Source organism: Argiope bruennichi, chromosome 5 (genome assembly GCF_947563725.1).
Source record: "Argiope bruennichi chromosome 5, qqArgBrue1.1, whole genome shotgun sequence".
NCBI lineage: Eukaryota > Metazoa > Arthropoda > Arachnida > Araneae > Araneidae > Argiope > Argiope bruennichi.
Genome location: NC_079155.1, coordinates 32,631,417 through 32,655,338, shown reverse-complemented (window position 1 = coordinate 32,655,338; position 23,922 = coordinate 32,631,417). Strand labels below are relative to the sequence as shown.

At 24.9% G+C, this 23,922-nt stretch overlaps 2 protein-coding genes across 2 annotated transcripts; one reads left to right on the top strand and one right to left on the bottom strand.

Moving 5' to 3' along the window:
* Positions 1-1,986: 1,986 nt before the first annotated feature.
* LOC129968533 (serine-threonine kinase receptor-associated protein-like) lies at positions 1,987-9,374 on the bottom strand. Its single transcript, XM_056082520.1, has 7 exons — positions 9,149-9,374; positions 7,902-8,041; positions 7,207-7,357; positions 4,486-4,585; positions 4,234-4,371; positions 3,166-3,302; positions 1,987-2,483 (listed from the first exon to the last, which is right to left on the bottom strand). Exons 1-7 carry the CDS (start codon positions 9,261-9,263, stop codon positions 2,263-2,265), a joined length of 1,002 nt encoding a protein of 333 aa, XP_055938495.1. The 5' UTR covers positions 9,264-9,374; the 3' UTR covers positions 1,987-2,262.
* A 401-nt stretch (positions 9,375-9,775) lies between these two features.
* On the top strand, positions 9,776-22,742 carry LOC129968834 (serine/threonine-protein phosphatase 2A activator-like). Its single transcript, XM_056083111.1, has 10 exons — positions 9,776-9,894; positions 10,639-10,726; positions 13,299-13,385; positions 14,352-14,477; positions 17,543-17,660; positions 18,326-18,425; positions 18,539-18,663; positions 19,123-19,223; positions 19,957-20,064; positions 22,083-22,742. The coding sequence occupies exons 2-10, from the start codon at positions 10,646-10,648 to the stop codon at positions 22,164-22,166; spliced, it is 930 nt and encodes a 309-aa protein (XP_055939086.1). The 5' UTR covers positions 9,776-9,894; positions 10,639-10,645; the 3' UTR covers positions 22,167-22,742.
* Positions 22,743-23,922: the final 1,180 nt, after the last annotated feature.

The following is a 23,922-nucleotide window of genomic DNA, read 5'->3' as shown; positions in this document are numbered from 1 at the left end:
CTGGAGGGAGAAGATTGAAATGAATGGAAGGTTATAATTTGTGATATATTCTAGAGTGCTCACAGGTATAACAATAAACTTGGTTTGGAATGTAGTAATTGTGCATGACCAGTTTAAATGGATAAACAACAACAACAAAAAAGGAATGACATTATGTGCCATTATTCCATTAGCATGGTGCATAGTGATTGTGAAGGATCAGTTTTTAAAGAAAGTTTTTGGTCAAGGCATAGATATATGATTTAATGAAAAGTTTTTCTATTTAGCTAGAAGTTAAGTTGAAATAACAAATATTATATAAATTGTTCTAGCATTTTTTTAAAGAACAATTATCATGTCCAGAAAGGCATTAACTATTTAGCAGGCTCTGAAATGCAGAAAGAATTCTTACCAATTAAAATGGAATTTTTCAATATAAATAAGGCAGTCATTTTTTTTTTGCAACTAAACATTAGATTTTTTGTTGCAAACAGACAATCTGAAATAAAATGATTAAAATCGAATACTAAGTGCATTATCATTTTTATAATTTAACTAAATGATCTCGTAAATTATTGAAGACACATATTTTCTTGATACGTTAGCTAAATTAGAGGAACATCACATTTTAAATCCATATAAAAGTTAATTTGCAGTAAGAATATATAAAGTTATGATTTGTTCATTGCACAATCTGTGCTATTATTCTAAAACTTCATTTTAGCATAATGATATTTATAGGCTGACATGTTATTTGTAAATCACGATGATGAAAGAAAAAAAAATGATAAAAATGATTTTGGACAGAACTTACCAAATCTTGTACTTAGTTTCTTTTTTGAGTAATAGGTGTTCACTAAGAAAAGGTCTATAGGTTATTTAAGGATACTCTTAAAAAAAACAATTTTTAAATATTTAGTTTAGAAATTAAAGAAATAAAGTGCAACAATTTAATTGGATCTGCAAAGCTTTTTATTAACCTACTCAAAACATCTTTTTTAAAAAGAATTAATTACTAATACATGAATTTTTTATTAACTATGTTAAACACAATATCTGATGCGTGTTATTGAAACTACGAAATTTTTAATAATATTATCTTGAAAAAATTATCAACACATAATTCATATATATTCAATATTATTTTTCTAATACTAATTTAGGTTAAAAAATTTTCTCTGAATGATAGGAAATAAAAGTATACTCAAACACATAAAAAAAGATATTTGCCCATACAAACTTTTCTTAGGAAAAATTTACATGAAATTAGGAGTTCACAAACATTTTAATCCCCTTATTTAATTGTATAAAGATTTCAATCACAAAAAGAAAAATCTCAATACGATTTTTTTTTAAAAAATTACTCAGAAGTTTCAAGTTTCCTGTTCCAAGAAAATACAAAAAAAGTATTTTGTTTTATTTATAATTTTTCTTATCTTTATGCAAAATCCAAAATATAATAGTAAATTCAACAAATACTTAAAAGAACAACATACAAAGCTGTAACAAAAATTGAGGGAATTCGAGTCTCTCGAGAGAGGTAAAATTTTTTAACTCACTAGGTTACTCAATAAATTTTTGGATACAGAATGATCTATTAAAAAATGAAAAATTAAATTTTGCTAGCAGCAGGAGCTCCATTATTATCTGTTGTTCTGGAGGCTGCAAAATCTCTAGTTACTACCCTTAAAAGTAGATAACTGTTTAAGCTGTAGACCATTTGGAACTTTCAGAGCTCCATTATTCATATTTATCAATATTTGTATTAAATATTTACTAAAATCATTTTAAATTTATAAATTTCAGTAAAAATAATTATTTTTAGTTTTTTTTAAACATCATTAATGTTTTATTTCTTTAGTTATTTTTTAATTATGAAGTTGTGGCAAAGTTGGTTAGATATAAAAATTCTTATATTTGAACAAATATCGCAAAAAGGAAAAATTTAAATAATCTTGATTTGTTAATTTTTCTTAAATATATATAAAAAATTAAACAAAAATCAAATTAACTCCATAAAAAATTTATTTAAATGTTTGCTTCATCACTTTTCTTTACAATATAGTTTCTGGTACACCATAAACTATTCAGCACTTCTGGATGGAAAGCTAAAAGCTTTTGGCACAGGTTTGATGCCAAAATTAATAAAATAATAAATATCTCCATTTCTAATATTACTTTTTGTTTTTTACAGAAAATGTAAATGACAGAAGACAAACTTTGCAAACATATTTGGCATGGTCCCCGAGTTCTTTCAAACACATCTGCACAAAAACTCAAGAATTATCCTTCAGCTTTAACAACTGTTGCATCTCCTGCAGCAATATCTATAACTTCATTTGTATTTAATTCACCGGGCATAACACATTTCCATAATCCATAAGTTTTTCCTACAATTGTCTGCCAGAGACGCAATGTTCCATCTTCGCTTCCACTGGCGTAGAGTTCACCATCAGGTGAAAACTGTACACAATGAACAGGTCCAAAGTGTCCCTTAAAAGATTCTGAAAATAAGAAATAATTATTTCAATTTTCTGCTAAGAAGGTGAAAAACACTACTTTTTATTCAGTTGATATTATCTAATTAAGGGCAGTAGTCACAAACAATAATGTTACAAAAAATTATGCTTTCTATAAAGCTAATAAATATTGATATCTAAATGTGTAAAAATATTGCACATTAGCTGGATTCCCCCTTCCCAGTTTAATTCTGTAAAATGAGTTAAAGTATCATCACTAAAGGTAGACTGATAGAAAAATCATTCCCCCCCCCCTCCAATATTGGAGCTGAAAATGATTTATTTCTCCTTCATTCAACTTCTTTCTTCAAAATACTTCAGTCGTTCTCTTAGAGAAAAAAAAAAAAAAAAAAAAAATACATGCAATGAGATGAGCTCAAATGTTATAATTCTTTAATAAAATGATAACAATATTGTATTTCAAAGAAATAAATTCTAAGAAGTTTCTTTATTGTCACTGGATTATTTTCATTACTCTACTTTCTGATTTCCTTTTTTGAATCAAACAAAAAATTTTCATTCATCAGAACCTAGACAGTATACAAATTATTTTAAATAAAATGATATGAAGTTAAATATTTGTAGCAAATAAGGAGCTACTCAGAAAACTACACAGAATTTCAGAAAATAAAAAGTGTAAGGGAAATAAATTCAAAACTTTGATTACCTAATTCTGTTCCTGTTTCATAATCAAATTTATACATTTTAAAATCATCACCACCACATACAAAAACAGACTGATCAGGATGAAGTGAGGCACTATTAACTTGAGAAGGTATATTGTATTCTTTCAGTTTTTCAAATCTAGAAAAAAGAAAAGAAAATATATTAATATTTTCATATAAAAAGAAGTACATTAACTTTAGATTAAACATAAATAAAGTTTTAAAATATCCTTTTATAATGAGTGATTACTTCCTGCAATTTTATGTGAGAGCTCAAAAATCATTATTTAATGGTTCCATCACTAATTAATGGAATCATCACACACATAGCCTAATGTAATATGTTAAAGGGAATAATAATAATAATAGTAACTTAGTGTTTAGCAAACAGACAGATTAGACATTTTAGAAAAACCGAAATACTAGCAATTCATTGATAAGACTCATTAAAAAAAGGAACAAAAAATAAAATGCAAATCAGATATTAATAGAAAAACTGCATTAGAGAGAATGTAATAAAAACATCAGGTTTTCATGGTTAAATGAATTTCTAATTGCTGGATAAATCAGTAATTTAAAGAGGGGGGGGGTGAGTGAAAATTAGTGAATATAAAAACATATATGATTCGATGTCTTTATCCATTTCTGTCAAAAAATAATTTTCCCAACCAAAAGAAATACAATTGAATATATTTATCACAAAAAAAGATATTACAGATTAGTCAGAATTATAAAACCGAATTTAAATATTGGATTAAATTTTTAAAAAAATTGTGTAAGTGTGTGTAAGATGGGTATGTAAATTCAATATATGTTATATAAAAAATAATTTGTACAAATTTTGAAATTTATAAAAGAGATGCACAAATAGAAGACTCTTTGCATAACCTTTTGCAGTAAAAAAATAAATAATAATAAGTGGTACTACACTATTTTGAAGAACAGGTCTGTATTTACCAATCAGTCAAATGACTTATTTCATAAACACTAGTTTTCTAAATAATTAATAAATTTCCAACTTTCATTTAACAAAAACTACAGCTAACAGATATTCTAAGAAAGCTACTTACTTTTTGACATTGTAAAAGCTAACAGAATGGCCATGTGTGATAACCAAGATTTCACCATTTGACGATAATTCTAAGCTGCTCGGAGAGGTATCAAATTCTAGCTTTTTTACATCTTGCAGAGAAGTCAAATCCCAAAACCTAATAAATATAATAGGAGTATATCAAACCTGAAATATTAATTTCTTTTGTAAGAAACATTAAATATTTTTAAAAAAGGAATTTGTATGTAAGAGAATGAATAGTTTAACTTACCTCACTGTTTTATCATCAGCAGCACTAACAATCATTTTTTCATCATGTAAGAAAAGTGCCTTTTTTACAGCAGAAGTATGTCCACTCATTACTTCACCAGCTGTAAAATTGAAATAAATGTATAATTGTAGCTGGAATATAGAATACAAGGATATTTTCAGTAATATCAGTAGCAGAACACTTTTAGAATTTAAACATTTTGGTTTATTTGGCTCCAACTTCACCAAACCCTAACAAATAAATCTACTACCAATCTATTGGGAAACATAATTATTTTGGTCTAATAGTGATATTTTACAACCTCCAAAATAGAATAATTTTATAGTAAAAAATATACAAGTTAAAAATTGAACATATTTTTGATAATTGATACTGTAACATTGATAATTGATACGTACATTGATAATGTAAAACATAACAGAAGGTAATAATAAATTATTATCATTAAATGCTATACTTCAGAAGTGCATAGCAAGAAACTGTAGCAAAAATTAAGTACTTTTTAAATTGCAAAAAACTTTTGTAATACAAGTAAACGAAGACCCATGAATTTTCTAAGCATAGAATGTCTTCTGTTTTACAGTAATGCAAAAATTTCATTAAAATTTTTTTAAATTATATTCTTTAAAATGATAAGCACAAATTTTTTTTTTTTTAATTTCAATATTTATTTCATTATTTGCTCAATTTCTTCAATTGTATATTAAAGGATTTCTTTTTTATTTGCCAATAAATTATTTTATTTATTATATAAACGATAACTTTAGAAATAATTATAATAAATGATAACTTTGGATGAAGGAATGCAACATTTGACACTGATATTAAAGCATAGCATGACCAAAAAATTTTAAAGGAAGCAAAGAGGATCCTTTTTATATCAAATCCAAATTTTAAAAATAAAATTTTATCCTGTATTAAAAAAGTTATAAGGAACTCAATATAATTATTTAAGCTTTTTTTATTTCATAAATACTGATTCTTTTAAAATGGATTCAAATTGATCATAAGAAACAATCATTGAAAAAAAATAAAAATAAAAAATTCTAAAAAAATAAATTGATTTATGAGATATTGATCAGAATCTATATATATAATGGATAGATTGAACCCACACTGAAAACTTATATAACTGGTAAATTCGTCTTTTATTATGCTATTAAAGAAAAAAATTAGGTATTAGTATCTTTGATAAAAATTGATTAAAAAAATTGTTCAAGAAATTGAGGAGGGGAGTTGCATCAATCTTGATACAAATATCTATGTAAATTATACAAAAGAGCCACAATCAGTTATCAATGTCATATTAACTCAAAAAACAATTTATAATAATCAGATAATACTAACAGACTTTAATAACTATAGTTTTAAAATTTGAATTTTATAGTTTGAAGAAATATCCATCCTTCCTTCTAACTTTGCAATTAAACTGAAATACTTTCTGCACATTCAACAATTAATACAAATTTTATGAAGGTCAGAATTTGCGTCAGAATTTTAGATTTTATACTGTAGATAAATTAGTTATTTTTATAATCTTCAGGTTTGGGAGCTCAAGTGAAGGGAAAATTAAGGGCTCAGAATAGAAAAGGCATTTTTTGAAACAAATATAATGGCTTTTTTATGGGTTCTTTAAAGGATTTTGATATTTAGGCTTTTTAGACATATGGAAACCCCGAAAAGAATGTGTGTGTTAGCAATTTACAAAACAGATTATTTGATCTTGAAGAATTAAACTTGGCACAGAAATTCTTTAAAGCAGAGAATGTGAATTCAAAAATTATGAGGGCATTTTTTCTCCCTACATGAATTCTGGAAATATTATCACACAAAACTAATATTCACACCATTAAAAATTGTTTATTCAATAATAACACTTTTTTGAAAATTTGATACTTTTTTTTTATTGGTGGAAGCAAAGAAATGACTTTCTTTTATTGGTAAAAGCACAGAAAAAGATTTTGCTAATTTTCTTGCAATTTACATTAGGAATTAGAAAGTAACATTAATTTACACAAAGGGCAACATGCAATTTGAAACAGATTGCCAAGATACTAAAGTTTTTTATAGCACTATAATCTTATAAGATTCACCTTTATTAGGAAAGTTCATATTCACAATAAAGAAACAGGAGTTAAGCTATTAACATAGCTTTATTACCTAACATAAGTTGATGCTTAAAAATATTTGGTTAAGGAAATTGTACACATCAAGTTATGCATAAAGGATTCAATTAAAATATTCTCCCAGAACCAGCTGATTACTAAAGGTGACTAATAATTTAATAAAACTGTTTAAGTTTAAACAAATTTAGCGATATAGAATTTGCAGATGAGGATGCAACATATCTAAACTAAATTTTGCTATTTTCCAAAGCATAATTGAGGCACCAAATAATCCTATTTTACATTATTGTTAAATTTTTAAAAAGTTCATGCAATGTGGATCTATCACATACAAATCAAATAACCAGACATAAAAATAAACTATGAGAAAAAAAAAAAATTCTTGTATAGATGTTGTGATTTGTGTAGGTTTTCAACAATTTTCAGACTGAATAAAGAAATAACAAATTATCCAGGAGATATTTACTTGGTATATATATTTGCAAAAAAAAAAAAAAAAAAAAAAAAAAAGATCAAAAGAAATTTGTAGAATTATTTCAAAAAGAAATATATATATTTCTTCTTATCATTAGAAGAAGGAAGTATCAAAACTTACCTTCTTCAGGTCTTAGAAGATTGAATACACGCACTTTCTTATCGTTGGATGCTGTGAGAAGTTTGGAATCATCAGAATTGAAATCAACACTTTTTACAATATGAGGATGAGGGAAAGTATGCAGTTCTTCACCAGTGATGGCATCCCAAAGCTTAAATGAAAAAATTAAGAAAATAAATAAATAAAATATATCTGATTGGAACTTTGAACATTATTATATAACATTAAGAATATATTATTTTTTAATATTAACAAAAGAAGAGTACTTCAATTGTAGTATTAAAATTGAGTAAATGTTTTATTTCATCAAAATTCTGGAATGATTTTTAATAAAGGTGCAATCATGACATTTTTATACTTAAAATAATTGATCAACATTTTCTATTCCTTCCAAGAAATATATTATATATTCTCTTAAATGAATATAAAATTAGACATTTAAGGAGTTAATTAGCATTATGCAACATTTTACTTCTCTATTTTATATAAAATTAAAACTAGAAATTCAGAAATTGAGGTCTAAATTGTTACAAACAGAATAATTTTAAATTATCTGACAATCTTACTTTAATGTACAAAATTAAAAATGACTAATTATATATTTTTTCACCCAGCTTTAAAGTAAATGTTGAAATCTTTCTTACAAGCTGAAATATTAATGTTATATATTTTGTTTAAAATGCACTTTAACTTACCTTGGCTTCAAAGTCAGCAGATCCAGATGCTGCTTTAGAAGCATCTTTGTTTAAAGCTACTCCCCAAACAGCACCTTTATGTCCAGTAAATGTTCCAATCCAGTCACCAGTATCTCCATGTCGAAGCATTGGTTTGCCATCTAAAAAAAATATGCAATGTTTTTATTTACAAACTAAAATTACATGGAAGCTTGTTCCAAATTAGATTTAAAACAGTCACGATAAGAGAAATATAATAGTAAAATCAATTTCCTTTCATTCTTTTAATATAATTGCATAAAAATTCCTTTAATGAATTTCTCATAAATCTACAAGCCTGTTCCATGTGTCAGTATTTTGAAGCTCAAAATGTAAAGAGATATGTACTATACATGAAACAACTAGTCAGCAAAATTTTTTTAATCTTTCATCGCCAAATATATATATATATATACTTAAAACTAATCAATAAATTTCATAATCAAAATCAAAATTTAAAAAAATATCTTTTTAAAAATTCCACCAAGAGCCATTAGTCAAAAAACATAAGGTGGATTCTTTATATTTGGCAATTTTAATCAATTATGAGAATTGCGAAAATTCAATAATTGTTCTTGAAGGTAAATTTTTAATTTTGACAAAAAATTAAGTTATAAAACAAACGCAATTACACAAAATAAAATGCCTTACTTCGAATGATATCACATATGTGCTCAAGTTCGTATTTTGAAACAATTCACTTCGAGTTGCTTTTTTGTTTATTTACATAAGAAACAAAAAATAAAAAGTCAGCTGTTATTAGGATATAAATCGAATATTTAAAGAATTACTGTAGAAAGAATTATTATTTGGGTTTTAGTATAGATTTGGGTGCCCCTTCGATTGGCGACAAATTTCAGCGATGAAGCATTACTTCTGGTTTCTATAATGTTTTGTTTTCATTGATGTTGCTATTGGGTTACTGACCAAAATCTTGGCACAAAAAAATCGCCAAAAAAAATCAAGAGGCAGCCGATTATAAACTTTTACCATTATTTGTTTTTAATGCCAATTAAAGCTGATATAGTGAAAAAATTAATATAAATTGTTTCGATTGCACAATTTAGATTAAAAATTATTCAAAATTTAAGCAACTACAAAGTATATCTATAAATTGCACACAGATAGATAAAAAAGATAAGTTATAATAATATATTAGATATATTTTACATGAATTTAGTAAATACAGAAACAATAAAATATAATATAATTTTAATAAAAATATTTACCTTTACACGCAGATATTAAAAAATATCCAGCTGAAGTAATAGAACTAAAAGCGAGATCAACTACAGGTCTTGTATGGCCACTACAAGTCAAAGCTGTTTGTCGTAAGCCAGACATGTTTGCAATTTTTTTTATAAAGTTAAAATTAATTTCAGATAGCAGCCACAGAAAAACAAATTAAAATGCAGGCGAAATTTATTTTGATGAGATTTGAAGAAAAGTGAACAGTTACGGTTACCCAGAATATTGTAAACACATGCACCGGGCTGGTTTACTATCTCTATATCATGGAAAAATAATGATCCATTCCCCCCCCCCCAATGCGATAAAAATGTAATTAATAAGAATAGAGGCATCAAATAATATTATTTACTTCCATTTAAAGTATTATGAAGTCTGGAGTCGCATAAATCGGTCGCATTTAGAAAAAAATTGAAATGAAGTAGCTTAAAAAAAATTCTTATAATAATCTGAAAGAAAATTAATTAGAATAAATTAATAATTTTAAAAATGAGAAAAACAAGAGTTTTAGAGAATATTTAATAGCCTTTTTATGTTATAATTTTAATCAAATTAAGAATACATTCAATTCTTTCCCCCACACATATTTCATAATAATAACTGTAGCTGTAATTGCGGTGAATCTTTTGTAGCTTGTTTTTGTTTACAAACTGTCAGTGATTTTCTATTTAACCTTTTTTCTATTTAAAAAATATTTCGGATTGAACGTTTCCATACCGTTCTAGAGGTACGATTGATTGCTTTAAAATATAAAATTTCATTTAATGATCTCTATATTAATCATATTTCATTATGAAAAATCGTTGTACCGTTTGGTTATGGGGATTGCATAGGATCTTAAGAACTTTTTTATGCATGATGAACTGAATGTATAAATTAATGATCCAATTTGGAATTACGCAGAGTTATAGTTTTAATACAAGTAGGGAAAATATCGGACTGTAAAACTAAAACTTAAAATAATTTATGATCAAAAGATTTTTAAGTTATATATTTTTTGCACATTTGATATAAACTATAATTACAAATGTTGTCTTAATATCATTTTTTTAAAAATTATATGTAGATTAATTTCCGAATTATTAATATATTCTTTTTTAATATAGTAATTATTAATATAGTATTAAACAATGTTATAATAAAATGCTATTTGAATCAGATTCTCTTCCTACTTTTTTTTTTAATGAATTTACTTTTAAAAATTCATTTTCTAAGAGTAAATTTCTTTTCTTTTAATAGTAAATATATTATATTTTAAATTGAATTTTGCTATATTATTGCACTTTATATTTATACTTTTAAAAATTGGCAAGTTATTAAAAAAGCTATTGCATGCTTTATTTAATAATCTTATGAATGCATTGTTTCATTAAAATTCTTCATGCAAAATTTATTCTTCTGTCTGAAGTAATAAATTGAAAATGTTAAGATCCATCTGCTGTCTCTTATTGAATAATTTTATTTTTAACAGATTTAAGATGGAAGCATCAGCAGAATTTATTACACCTGTAAAAGGAGTACATTCTTTAGCAGATATGAGAAAATGGGAAAATTCTGATGTAAGTTGCATCTTTTGAAAAAGAAATCCAATTTTTTTCCTATTAAATTTTATTCTCAATAGCTTTTTATGATCAATAAAATATTTAAATATCAAGGACAGCAAATATGCATTTTTGAATTATATATAAAATATATTATTCCATAAATAAAAAATTGTAATTGAAAGTAGTGTAAAAACGTAAATTTTTAGCTCTAAAATTTCTTATGAAAGGTGAATTGTTCAGTAAGTGCAGTATTGGCACCTAAATTTTATTAATGAAAAACACAAATACTTAACCATTGATTAAAAGTAATTACTATATCAGCAGGTAGTTACATTTATATAATATAAATTAAATTATGATGAAAATATTTAAATTAATTAAGGTATTATTTATGAGAGTAATGGTTAAAGGTACATTTTTTTATTAGCAGCTTCATGATTCCTTAGAATATAAAAACAAGCCCATAGATACAAAATGATTATAATTATTCTTATTATATATTTAATAACTAGATTATATTTTTAAAATTAAAAAAAAAAAAAACTTCTTAAAAAGCTCCTTATCACAAAATTTTAAGCAGTAATATGCAGTTTTGCAATTTAAGAAATTTTGTAATATGTTTTTTACTATCTCAACAGTATGCAAATATGCATTTAATAGAGAACATGATGCTGCTAAATATTAAACTTTTCTACTAACATAAAGTATATGGTTCTAAGTATAAGCATATTCATAAGTATATGGTTCATAAAGTATATTCTATAAGTATATTCTACTCATGCACAATTTGACTGCTCCTTGAGTCATAAAAATGACTTATACCATTAACCTGTACTGTATCTTAGATTTTTATAAAAAGTGCTATTGTCACCTGAGAGGTGACTTATGACTCTTAAGGGTTAATTATAAATAACAACAATTGTCAAACTAAAGAAAGAAAAACCAATAAGGTTCATGCATCTAAAAAAAAACCTTTCCTGTTACTTCTTGGAATGAAATATTTCTGTGTTGAATTTGCATAAAATCTTGTGTAAAGGATATTTTTGGTAATTATGATAAAATTAACTTATTAATGATAATCATGCCTACACTTTCTAGATAAAATATTGATTAATTTTCTAAATGCTTCATTATATGTTTGCTGTTTGAATATTTTGTATACAAAGACCTGTTTTACTAAAAAAGATTACTTTATGATTAATAAATATAAATTTTCTCAAACTTAAAAGCAAAATGTAGATTTCATATATTAAAACTGTCTCTTATTATAGCTAATTTAAGTGTATTATCCATTAATAAAGACTAGTCCCCCCCCAATCTTTTATACATTGCATATTAGTGAATATTCTTAACTTTCATTAATAGTCAAAGTGCACTAGTAATATTTTTTCAGTGTACAATAGAAGAAAAAGGAAAAAAAAAAATCATAAGGGATTAAAAATGGCGCACTGTTATGTCACCGTACTTAATGTTAAACCCAAGTGAAAGGAAACAGTTTCAAAAAAAAAAAAAAAAAGTAAAGAAGGTGGTGAAATCATATTATTCTGCAGGGCCCATTTTTGGAATATTAAAAATTAAAGGCCATATACATCAGAAAAAAATAACCTTGTGGCAGAATGAAGATCATTATGATCCATGTAGTGGAAGCTCCAGGATGTATGCTTTCAAGAACATTTCTTTAATGATCACATTTGACACAAAACATGAAGACAAGACATTGTGTGCACACCTTAACAGAGCACCATATCATCTCATTATATTTACAATCGCAATGCACTATGGAATGCGTACTTAATCAGGCATCGCCATCTATTATCCAAAAGTGAAGACAGAGTAATGCAACTGCTATAACCTATAGAATATATCTTCATTCTATAATTCATATTGTTTTAAATTCTTTTACAATTGACCAAAGAATGAAGAGCTGTGTAAACAATCTAACAATATTATTACATTAAATATTTCTCTGAGTGCGTTTATAACACACTTGAATTTTCAAATTTATGATTAAAAATTGGTGCCCTGTTTGATGACACTGCCTGCACCTCTCTGGATTTGGTTCTGAGTGATATTGATCATGATTGTATTTGCTTTTATTTTTATCATATTCTTGTTCTATAATTGAAAGAGATATTACCTTTAAACTTCTTAATGGCTATATTTTTTCCTGTAATATTATTGCTGTTTTTTTTTTAAAAATTGTTAAAGAATATTTTATCAGTTGTTGTTTTTTTTCCACTGTTAAATATATCATATATTTATTGCCTTGGTTGTTAATTTTTTAAATGAATTTTAAGTTGTTTTTTTTCTGAAAAAAGTTTATTGCATAATAAAATTTTTATAAATTATTCTAATTTCCAAAATCAGAAAAATAAATGAAACCATTAACTAGACTTAAAAACGTTTTTAACCACTCTTATTTTTAAAGGAATCTTTTGTGATTATTCTGCAAAATATTGCTTTTTTTTAAGATATATATATTTTTTTACATTATATAAAAAGCATTATTTCACCCAAATTACTGCTATTTTCAATTATATTTTATCTTATTTCAAGCCATAGAATAATATTAAGTAATCAATTTTAGGCATATCATGAATATACAGGATTTATTATGGCTATGAATGAGGCAGTGAAAGGAAAGAAAATATCGGATGTAACTGTGACATCAGAAGTAAGTTAATTTTATTTTGTAAAGAAATACAAACTCTGTCTAAAAAGTTTATGGTGTTATTTCTTATGGTATTATAAGAGTTTGAATTTTAGAAAATGTAATCTCATTGTTAAAAAAAAATTATTATATTTTTTGGTTAATCTAATTCAGTTTTGAAATGAAAATATTTTTTTAATTTTAGTTATATTTATTTAAAATTTTGATTGTTACTTTAAATTTAAAATTAGTTTCTTACTATTTTTTATTATTTACTATTTGTTCGTCTTTGAAAAGTCAAAACATTAAGTATGTTTTGTAAATGAGAAAGATAATAAATACTTCAATTATTTATTCCTCCCTTCACATGCAAAAATTGCTTTTACAAGTTCTTTGCAAGTCTCTACTGAGTTCTTAATTCATTTATAATTCAATGTCTGATTTAGTGATTTGTTTCAAACTTATTGATTAATCCTATGAAAGGGAACATTAAAATGAACATACGGATAATTAGTATCTGAAGGATTGTCATGCTAGTATTTTATTCAATTAACCTTTTATTTTTAATAATTAATGGAAAGTGTTTTAATTAATCATCATTTATGGAGAATGACTGTTATGACATGTCTGAACCATTCATTTTTGCCTTTGATTTATAATATTGTATTATAGTTATTATATTAATGGACTGGTAAAGGAAAAAAAATATTGCTAAAAATATTAATAAACTGTAGTAATATTTGCAAATGTATATGTTCCTCATTTATCATCTATTCATCACTAACAAAATTACGTGCTCATATTCTCTATCATCCTTGACCTATAAAACTTCACTTACAAATGAAAGTATGCAAATCAAATATGAATAAGAGTGTTTATTTATTCCTTTCAAGATATTGTTGAATGTTTTTTTAATAAATCACCTAAAAAATAGATTTGCATTTTGGAACTGTTTTTGGATTTTACAGTATTTTATTATATTTTTTTTAGATGGTTATTAAGCTCCGAGAACTTTTAGAAACACTGGATAAATGGATTGATGAGATACCTCCAGTTGAACAACCACAACGCTTTGGTAATAAGGCTTTTCGGACTTTTTACACTAAGCTTAAAGAGGTATGACTTTGATGAAGTATTGTTTAATGTATAAAATCATAGAACAAATGACTTAAATTTGCTTTTAAATAAGTGTATAATTATTTTCTTTTATCTGTTTCATTGTTAATTTCTCACCTTTACCTAGAAATATTTTCAATGATGAAAGAAATATTTTCAGTACTATAACCAACACATGTTGGTTATAGTATTTGGTTTGTAAGTTATATCTGATAACGCATTATTGATTGTTAAAATGCTTGCATCACTTAATCATGATTCTCAAGTACATGAACATATTACATTTACTTTATTTATTTAAAGCTATTTTTAATTGATTTTATTTCCTTAAAGCATGTTTTTGATGTACTTCAGTTGAATATTTATTATATGAATAAGGGGTCGACATTTAAAATTGTAAGTATGTTAGGGTATACTCAGTTTAGTCTGAGCATAACCTAACATACTTACAATTAATTAAATTTCAGTCTTGTTAAACATAATTCTGTAGCAGTTGCATTACTCTATCTTCTCTTTTAGTTACTAGATGGTGAGACTTGATTAGGTATGCATCCCATAGTGCATTGCGATTATTATGAGAATATGATATGTTGTTCTGTCAAGCTACACGTGTGAATGTCTTGTCTCGCCTTTGCATTTGTTTAGTGTGAAATGTGATTATTAAAGTAATGTTCCCGAAAACACAAGTCCTGTTGCCTCCATTGATCACTGATCATAATAATCTACATTCCACCACATTGACGTGCAATGAAAAAAGAATTTCTGATGAGACGAAAGTGATCCTGTCGGTTCCATTGCACAGATCATAATTATAATATGCATTCAACCACAATTCCTATTTAAAATTATTCTGCTACTTTATCATAATCAACCGGAAAGAGTTGTAGCTATGCATGAATGCAAGAACTTGCAATATTAAATTTCTGAGCTGAAATTTTTAATATATATTCTGGTCAATCTTATTAAATATATTTTTTTATAATGCTGTATGACTAAACTGCATTATCATTAACACCTTATTTATAAATATATCAAGGCAAATTGGCATTAACTGCTTTAGCAGTATCTTTGCTGTGTTGGTTGCAAGAAGAGGTTATTCCAGCTTTTAAATAGACGGTCATAATAACATGACTTAATTGTGTAATTGATGCAAACTTCATTAATTTAAATGCATTTTTTATTCTAATAATTTTAGATTTGGTTTATTTTAAGACTCTACTCTTCTATGCATTTCTAATTGAGTTTTTAAGTAAACTGAACCTGATTTTTTTTTTATGTATTTCTATTGTTCATCTATTAAATCTTTTTGTAATTTTTTTAAATTGCAGGAAAGTTCCAAATATTTTTAAATATATACATATCCATCCTTTTGCTACTACATGTTGTCTTAAATGTGATTTCAAAATATATGAAAAATAAAAATAAAGTTGAATTTTGAAGTGTTAGAAATTTATATAGAAGTAATGCATAATCTATGATGAGATTTATAAAGGGTATCAAAATTATTTTTGCCTTACCTTATTTAAGGATGAAGAATTGTTAATATGTTTATGGAAGATTCTTTCCCCTAATATTTGCTGTTAGAAATGCATTTAACTATAAAAGTTTTTTTTTATATATATATTTTTAACTAAGAAATGTGTGTTTTGTTTTTCTTGAATTTGGAATGTAACTAATTGGAATGGAATAATATTAATTTTTGTGCTATATAATGTAAATGTAAAATACTTAATACTCATATTATATTATTATTTTGTTTTTAATATTTACATCTGTATATTAGACAAGTGAAAATATACCAAAACATCAAGCAAATTTTTTTCATTAAGTCCAAAGTCAAATAAATCAAAAGTAATATATATCAGTCTTTACTATGCTTGCTTATTACAGATCATAAATATATACAATCTACTGAAAGAGTCATTAGAATAAAGAGTATTTCATAATATATATTTTTAATTGCAGTATTAATTCATTTAGGTTCTTTGAATCATAATAATTATATTTATATATGCCTTTAAACAAATTGTGATGCTTGATGTTTGCATCTTGTACAGTATTATGACTTCTGTGAGTTGCATGATAAGTTGCTTTTTTTTAGACAGAATTAGCTGCTTTTCAAAAACTTTTTATAAACTATTATATCAAAATGAGGAAATATCATCTCATATTATTATCTTCAAATTTTCTTGGTTATTCCTATCAAAAATGGTTTTATTATTTACTAAAGCAATATAATTAGTTGCTGGCTGTTTTCTACTTACGAATTGAACGGAATTAAATAATTTTTTAATGAAATCTTGCAATTTGTTTAAATTTCCTAATTCCATTCTCCTGTTATGTAGGAAAAATTAATATTTCAGATTAAAATGCTCCATAATCTTTCATTTTTGTGTCATATCTAAATAAAAAGTGTTATTTTTGTTTATATTTGATTTAGGAAGTTCTGTTTACAACTACACCATAGTTTTGATGATATATTGTATTAAGTTTTGATAAAATAAAAATGTTTAGTTTTTTGAAGTGAATTTTAGGAACGAATACAATATAAAATAGTATATTCATATTTTAACAGATAATGCTTCTTTTTTTTTTATGTGAGGAGCAAATTTTTTTTATCTGCATTTGCTGAAAAGTTTTTTTTAAAAATATGATTTCCAAAGAAGATTTTTTTTATCATCTTTAAATTTTTTCTATCTTGATTTTATACTGTTTACTTTTTGTAAGAAACAATTTTTTTTTTTTTATTTGCATTTACTGAAAAGTTTTCTTCAAAAATATGATAATATGATTTTCAAAGAATTTTTTTGTTTATGATTCTTAACTTTTTAAATCTTTATTTTATACTGTTTGCTTTTATTAATTTTCTTTGATTATATAAGTGTACCGAGTATAGTATATTCTCAATATAAAAGAAGATATAACTTTAATTCGATGCTTTTTCTTTTTTCTGATCAGTATGATTAAAAAAGTTCAGATTTATAAAGAAATGAGAAATTCAATTTTTTGCATGATTTTGTAATGCATTGCAACTGTATTTTGATGTTATTTCTGTAATTTTTCAGGAAGCGGAATCACTTTTGAAAAAGGTTTTACCTGAAAATCTACATCCTAGTATTATTGAACTGTCTGTTTATTTAACAGAAAGTGTTGGAAACTCTACAAGAATTGATTATGGAACTGGTAATAACATTTCTGCATATAAATGAAATTTTGAAATGTGCTTAAAATAAAATATTAACTTCCATATAGGAAAAAAAAAAAAGAAAGAAATTCAAGTGCAGTATAATGTTTATTTCGAAAATAAATTAACAGCTTATTTACTGTATCGTTTTTTTTTTTTTTTTTAACTTTTACATTGATAAAATAGTTTTATTTTAAAAGTACAGGAATTTGTATGATTCAAAATCAAAGAGTTGTTAATTAGAATTTTTATCAATTGCAATGATTGACTTGTGTTTCAAATTTATCATTTTCATACAATTCTTAAAAATGCTTTAATTTGTCTTATTTCTTTTAATTGTATCAAATTACAAAACATCTCAAAAGTTGCAGTCTAAATTTTTTGATGAAGAAGAAAAAACAAGTATATTTATTTAATAAGATGCATTTATTTTAATTTCCAATTGATATTTGTATAAATAATTGAAAGTCATTTGTGCTATTTGCATAAGTGAATGCTGTCTTTAATTGCATACAAATAAACTTGTAAAATTTCTATGTTGTATTATTTGATCATAAGTAAAACAAAGATTCATTTTATTGTGTTAGGTATTTCAAGACTAATGAAAATGATATTAATTGCAATAAAAAAAGTTGAAAATTTATTTAGTTTAACTTTATTTTAGGTCATGAAATGTCTTTTGCAATGCTTTTATGTTGTTTATTCAAGCTTGGTATTCTGAAACAAGAAGAATCTGATCAAGTTGTACTTCATATTTTTGATAGGTAAATATTATCTTTGTAGCAAATAAATAAATAAATAATAATAATTATTATTATTATATTTGTATACTTTCCATTTTGTCCTACATAGCACATTGATTGATTGATTTTATTAGATACTTAGCATTGATGAGGAAATTACAAGTTACATATCGCATGGAACCTGCTGGCAGCCATGGAGTTTGGAGTTTAGACGACTATCAGTTTTTACCATTTATTTGGGGAAGCTCTCAGCTTATAGGTAATGCATGTATTATTTTATTTAAGTATTTTTTTTTTATCTTTTACTTTTTTTGTTTCCTAAAAATTTTGTACAACCATAATTTTTTTTAAGCAGAAATGTTGGTGAAATATGACAAGTTTCTTGAAGTAATTTTTGCATCATTTAATAAATGTGATTATCACAGTTTTCATTAAATTAAAGTCAAGTAACAGGATGATTTTGCATCACTACCTTCACTTTCATTTTTTTTAATTGAATCATATGAATTAATATAATTTTTTTCAACCTTATTTATAAATTTTTTTTTTGTTTAACATTCTTTTTTATATCTTTCCAATTAGAAATTACCTTTCTTAAATAATTTTCTCTTTTTTTTTTTTTCTTTTTTTTTTCTGGATTCAAATTTTGCTTTTAATTTTTTTTCATTTGCCTTTTATTGCAATGATAGTTATATTATTAAAATTACTGATTTTTAAGGAAATAAACGCCTTGAACCAAGATCCTTTCCTGATGAAGATATTGCTGCAACTTTTGCCAAGGATTTTATGTTCATGGGGTGCATCAAGTTTATAAATCAGGTATAAGAGCATCTTGTATACAAAACTTCTTATTCCTTGCATGAATAATAAGGTGAAGCAAAATTCAAATAAATGTATCTAAGTCTGATTTATTAGTTAATTGGTATCTAATAAATTAATCCTCCATTTATTTTGCACAATGACTTACTAAGTAATAGCATTGCCATGCCATTACTTTATTCACCTGTTATGTCTGGAGATTATGAACCCTGAGTTCAAGCTCTTCATGAACTCCCCCCTACCTCAAATCAATAAAGCATTTTTAAATTACTAATTTTGCATAAGCTAAGATTAAGATATACATTTGATTTAAATCATTAAAATTTCCTTAAAACCAAAATTTATTTCAATTTATAATTAAATATTTTGTAAAAAAAAATGTTTGAATCATAATGTGCAAATAATATAAAATGTTGTTGTTCAGTTATTTTACTGAAAGAGCAAAAGTATGTATTATAATAAATGCAATGACAGAATTTGAATAGCAACTAAATCTTAACTGCATGAAAGTAAGGGTCTTTTTATAAGCTGAAATATATTTATGTATGAATTAAATTTATATATTAGAATAATTAAAAAAGGATATTCTTATTTTATAAAGTAAAAATATTTTTTGCAATATCCTTTTATTTATTTAATTAATTGCTAAGAAGTAATTTTGATAGTGTTTGATTCTTTATGCATTTTAATTTATCAGAAAAACTATTAAAATATATACTGTTCTTCGTTTTAGGTTAAAACAGGTCCATTTTCTGAGCATTCAAATCAGCTTTGGAATATCAGTGCTGTTCCAAACTGGGAGAAGGTCAATTCTGGCCTAATTAAAATGTATAAGAAAGAGGTGTGTAATTTTTCCAAAAGTTTTAGAGTGGTTATTTATGGTATGATAGTTAGTTATTTAAGCATATGAAACATATTTGTTTTGTATGGCTATTAAAAGCATTGTTCATTGTTGTTGTATTTCAGTAATTTTTTTATGTGTATTTTGAGTTTTTTTTATTGCATATTTGTCTGATTAATTAGAAATTAAAAACTTCTAAAATGTATTTTTCTGTAGTGAATCATTGCATTTTCATCAATTTTTCTTACTGTCAACAAAAAGCAATTTTTAATTTTTGTTTTAGAAAAAGAAAATAGTTACAAACAATAAAAAATGTTTGGATAAAGAAAGGAGGGAAGGGGAAATCACAAAATATTGCTGTAATAAGTCAAACATTAATGTACATGTGTTGATGGTATTGATTGTTACTATATACAAAAGATAATCTAGCTTTAATAAAATTAACCTAAATTTATAATATTTTTCTGGTGCATGAATATAACCAAGGTAAGTTAATCCGACCAATTCAAAGCGCTTATGCAGTTAGAATACAAACATTCAAATGAATATATGGAAATATATGAATGTATGGGAAACACAGTTTATAAGTCTTTCAAAAGGCTGACATAAAATAACATGTAAATGAAAAAACATCTAAGTGAAATTTTGTTTATTACAAATTTATTATTTTTTATGTAGGCACATTTAAAAGTAATACTTTTAAGCTTTTTAAAGAAATATTAGTTCTGCATAAACTAGAAACATTAATTAAACTGTAATTTATCATAAAAGTGTGAAAAATTATTTTATTGTACAACTTGAGAAAAATATATATATATTTCTTATTTAATGTAATTTATATGCCAGGCGAGAAATGTTTACTTAAGAAAAATCTTTTATTTTCTGACATGCTAAATATAATATTATGAATTCCATTCTGTTTTTTTTTTTTTTTGTTTTTTTCATTAATGTTGTAATAATTAAAATAATTTTAGAATTTTTCATTGGAAGCTATTGAATTTTTTTTAGAATGTGAATAGCTTTCACACATTTTTCTTTACCATTTTTTAAATTAGCTTCAGATATTCTATTTGATTTTTCCATTAATTCATGTATGAATTATTCCTAATTCATGATTTTGATATTACAATTTACACTTTTCTTGAAACTTATCTTTGCTCTCAAGAGATTCAACATTGATAATAATGCATCACTTAAATGAACTTTGTCATTACAATGGTTATTTATAAATTTGGATTGTGATTAAAATGTTGTATAAATGAGAAATATATAAATGGTGCTTTATTGTATGTAAACATTGGTAATAGATTTTCTAACTTTGTTTCCTTACTTTTTGTGGCTGATAATTTTCATAATGCATATTGATTTTTTGTTTAAAAAATCATAACTGAATCTTCAATCCTGAGTGGCTATTTTAATTACAAAGAATTAAAATGTCTTTATTTGAAAAGTGAATTTGGTCTGATACTACAGTAAACTGTCGAATCTGACACATATGAGATTCAACACCTGTTGGATCATAGGGAATGTCCAGAAGAATCACATGGACATTATTGAGAAATTATATAATGATACATTTTTCTATGTGAGGAGGGAGCTATCAATCTAAAATATGTTAAGGTGCTGATTAGGGGCATGCTAAACGAACATCACATACTGAAAGAGAGAAGATTCAGATCTTAAATGAAAAGAATGACATCATCATATTTAAGCAAGTGCATTAGACAAGTGCAAGTGTTGAAGTAACGAGTGTCAGATTAGAGAGAGTCTGTCTTTAAATCTTTCTGTTAGCTGAAATATTAATGTATGATGAAAGTTTGATATTTTCAATTATCATTTAAAATTACTCTATCCTGTTCAACTCATATTTCTTAATAATAGTTATTCTTCAACTAATGTTCAAATCTTTTTATACTGTGAAATGTTAAAAAATAATTTTATGTATAAATTGTTAATTCTGTTTCAGAAAGCCTTAATGTTTAAATACATATTTAATTATTTGTTATGTCTTGTTTTAGGTACTTGGAAAATTCCCAGTGATTCAACATGTTCTATTTGGATCTTTATTACCCATAAAACCTCATGAATCATCTCCAGCATAAGAATAGATTTTTTTTAATTGAAATTTTTATGTGTATAAATATAATTCCAATTTTTGTTGTATATAGCTTTCAAATTTATCAAAATTGTAAAAACATGATCTGATCTTATGGATGCAGACCTTTTCTTTTTTCTTTTTTTTCACTGTGCTGTATAACACCAGTAATTGCTCCATATTTATTTTAAAATAAAAATCATTGCTGTCTTCCTGTGAAAATTTGTCAATTTGTTTAAATAAAATTTCATTTTAATTCGTCTTGAAAGCCAACCAAAAAGAGAGTGTTTTTCTTGTATTTGTAGATCTGAAAAAAATGTGAACTTTTTTTGCGTGTGTATGTTTTTTGTTTAAATGCACTTTTGTTGCATTGGCATTTTCATGAACTATAGTTTAATCCATTGATCTTTTGAATATCAATTTATAATTATAGATGGAAATCATAATTTTGGTTTAACACAGGCCTTTTATTTTAAGACAAAATTCACTTGGAATTTAAAGATGAAAAAATGAGATAAATATCATTTCTAAAAAAATGAGTAAAGTTTAATGTTTGCTAAAAATGTCACTGTTCATTTACAAATTCTTCATTTAATAGAATTAGGCATCAGCTTTGTTGATTGTGTATGTATTCCTTATTAAATCAATTTTGTATTGCAATCTGTTGCAATTAAATACAATTTGTATATTGTATGGCTGTGATCCATAATTTAATCTCAAAATCTTTCATAATTTGTTTAATGAAATAACTTTGTTATTTTGGAAATACATTTAGAGATTAATAATTGGCATTGCACAATATAGTGTACCTTAAAATTTCATAACCTCAATGGCATACAAATTGTGAAAATTATATATTAGTTTATATAATTTTTAATAAACAAAACTTATAAAGATTTTGAGAGAGAGAGAGAGAAAAAAAAACACTTTTGGAATTCTTATGCTAAAAATGTTTAGAAGTGGAGAATCAAATAATTGTATACCTTTTACCAATCTGTGAACTATTCTCATTTGGTTATTTTTTCTCCTCATTTCCAGCATTATTTTGGAAATACATTTAGAGATTAATAATTGGCATTGCACAATATAGTGTACCTTAAAATTTCATAACCTCAATGGCATACAAATTGTGAAAATTATATATTAGTTTATATAATTTTTAATAAACAAAACTTATAAAGATTTTGAGAGAGAGAGAGAGAGAAAAAAACACTTTTGGAATTCTTATGCTAAAAATGTTTAGAAGTGGAGAATCAAATAATTGTATACCTTTTACCAATCTGTGAACTATTCTCATTTGGTTATTTTTTCTCCTCATTTCCAGCATTATTTTGGAAATACATTTAGAGATTAATAATTGGCATTGCACAATATAGTGTACCTTAAAATTTCATAACCTCAATGGCATACAAATTGTGAAAATTATATATTAGTTTATATAATTTTTAATAAACAAATCTTATAAAGATTTTGAGAGAGAGAGAGAGAGAAAAAAACACTTTTGGAATTCTTATGCTAAAAATGTTTAGAAGTGGAGAATCAAATAATTGTATACCTTTTACCAATCTGTGAACTATTCTCATTTGGTTATTTTTTCTCCTCATTTCCAGCATTTTATAATAAGCCTATTTCATGTTCTAATCTACTAAAAGATGCTATAAAATGACATGATCAAAATGCCTTGCTGATCATATTGAATCTATAATTATTAAAAATATACATATTAGCACAGCAAATTCTAAACCCTTACCTCTCACATGTAA